The sequence below is a fragment of the Mizuhopecten yessoensis genome, unplaced genomic scaffold, assembly GCF_002113885.1.
Source record: "Mizuhopecten yessoensis strain PY_sf001 unplaced genomic scaffold, ASM211388v2 scaffold815, whole genome shotgun sequence".
NCBI lineage: Eukaryota > Metazoa > Mollusca > Bivalvia > Pectinida > Pectinidae > Mizuhopecten > Mizuhopecten yessoensis.
In genome coordinates this window covers 186,338-187,635 of record NW_018403735.1, presented here as the reverse complement: position 1 = coordinate 187,635, position 1,298 = coordinate 186,338, and the positions used below count along the sequence as shown (strand labels likewise).

Sequence of the window (1,298 nt, the reverse complement as noted above, 5' to 3'; positions counted from 1 at the left end):
TTTGACAACAGCACACGACGCAAAATTGCAAAAAATCAAGTTTTACAACTTTACTGGGACCCAGATAATTCTGCAACCAGGTAGGTAATCTTTAATTTCAGACAGAGCTTAGGAAAAAAATTACTAGTTGCGGGGGTTAAATTTTGGGTTAAAAATAGCAATTTTTGGTATTTTTTGGTAATTTTTGATGTGGTAACCATGGTTTTCACACAAGTGACATACATAGAAAAAAGAGGTTTATACACTTCTCAGTACTTTATATGTATTGTAAATGTAATGCAGTTTACAAATATATATACATGTATACATGTATTGTGTAGGGTAAATCTGCTGTGTTTACATTTCCTCGACATGTGCCTTGTTTATCAGAGTCGGGCCATTTCTACTGTACACTGCTACCTAAGCACAATTATCTTGAGTAGTAATTTTCAGTCATATTCTTTTAATCATCTATATATGATAGACACACTTACCTTGAGTAATAATCTTGCGTCATACTCGTTGAGCTGTAGACCTGTCTCATCCTCCACACATTGCAGGAATGCTTTCCTTGATATTTTATGGGACTTTTCAAACAGACCCAGCAAGATTGACCTCATCTATATAAAAAGATAAAATATCTCTCTGATTTTTTGGACAACAAAATCTGCAAATAGCACATTCTAGCAACTATCTCCAGTCATGGTCTTTGTGTAGCAGCTTCAGAAAACAGAACCGATGCAAAATCTCCCAACAACTAATTATTTTTCATGTAAAGAAATACATATAATTGTCTGGGTAGCTAAAAGTGGCTACATACATGATACAAGTAACATATAAATATTTTATAAACTTAAACATGTTTAAACCTGTTTAATTTACCTTCAAATGGCCAAAAATGGCCTATGATAAATGATTTATACATCTGTCATTTGTTCTAGGAATTCAGACAACGACTGACTTTATGTCTTCAATGTTCACCAGAATAATATTAAGGATGAATCATCAAGCTTACCTTGTCCAGTTTGTCCCCTGTTTTGGGTAAGGCATAAATAGGTTCTGCTTTTGTATTGGAAGGCCACTAAAATTAAAACCGAAATCTTATCAAACATTATCATCACTGTACATCAGAAATTTCCAATATTAAGAATGCAAATCAACTTAAAATAAAACTTTATTTTTACCTTTTAAAATGAATTCAGAACAAATGACCATAGACCTACATAAGAAATGTGCGAAAGATCTGATTATTACTTTTTGAAAATAAGGATACCAAACTGTATTTGTCAAAATCCAAGATGGAAGCCTGGGGGGCGGGG

General features: G+C 33.1%; 1 protein-coding gene across 1 annotated transcript in view; it reads right to left on the bottom strand.

Moving 5' to 3' along the window:
* The window catches only part of LOC110453053 (DNA-directed RNA polymerase III subunit RPC5-like), a 20,382-nt gene that overhangs the window by 5,331 nt on the left and 13,753 nt on the right, over positions 1-1,298 (bottom strand). Inside the window, exons 14-15 of the mRNA XM_021501875.1 lie at positions 995-1,060; positions 474-599 (exon numbers count right to left, since the gene is read on the bottom strand). Of these exons, the coding sequence (XP_021357550.1) occupies positions 474-599; positions 995-1,060 (192 nt within the window). The remainder of the gene's footprint in view (positions 1-473; positions 600-994; positions 1,061-1,298) is intronic.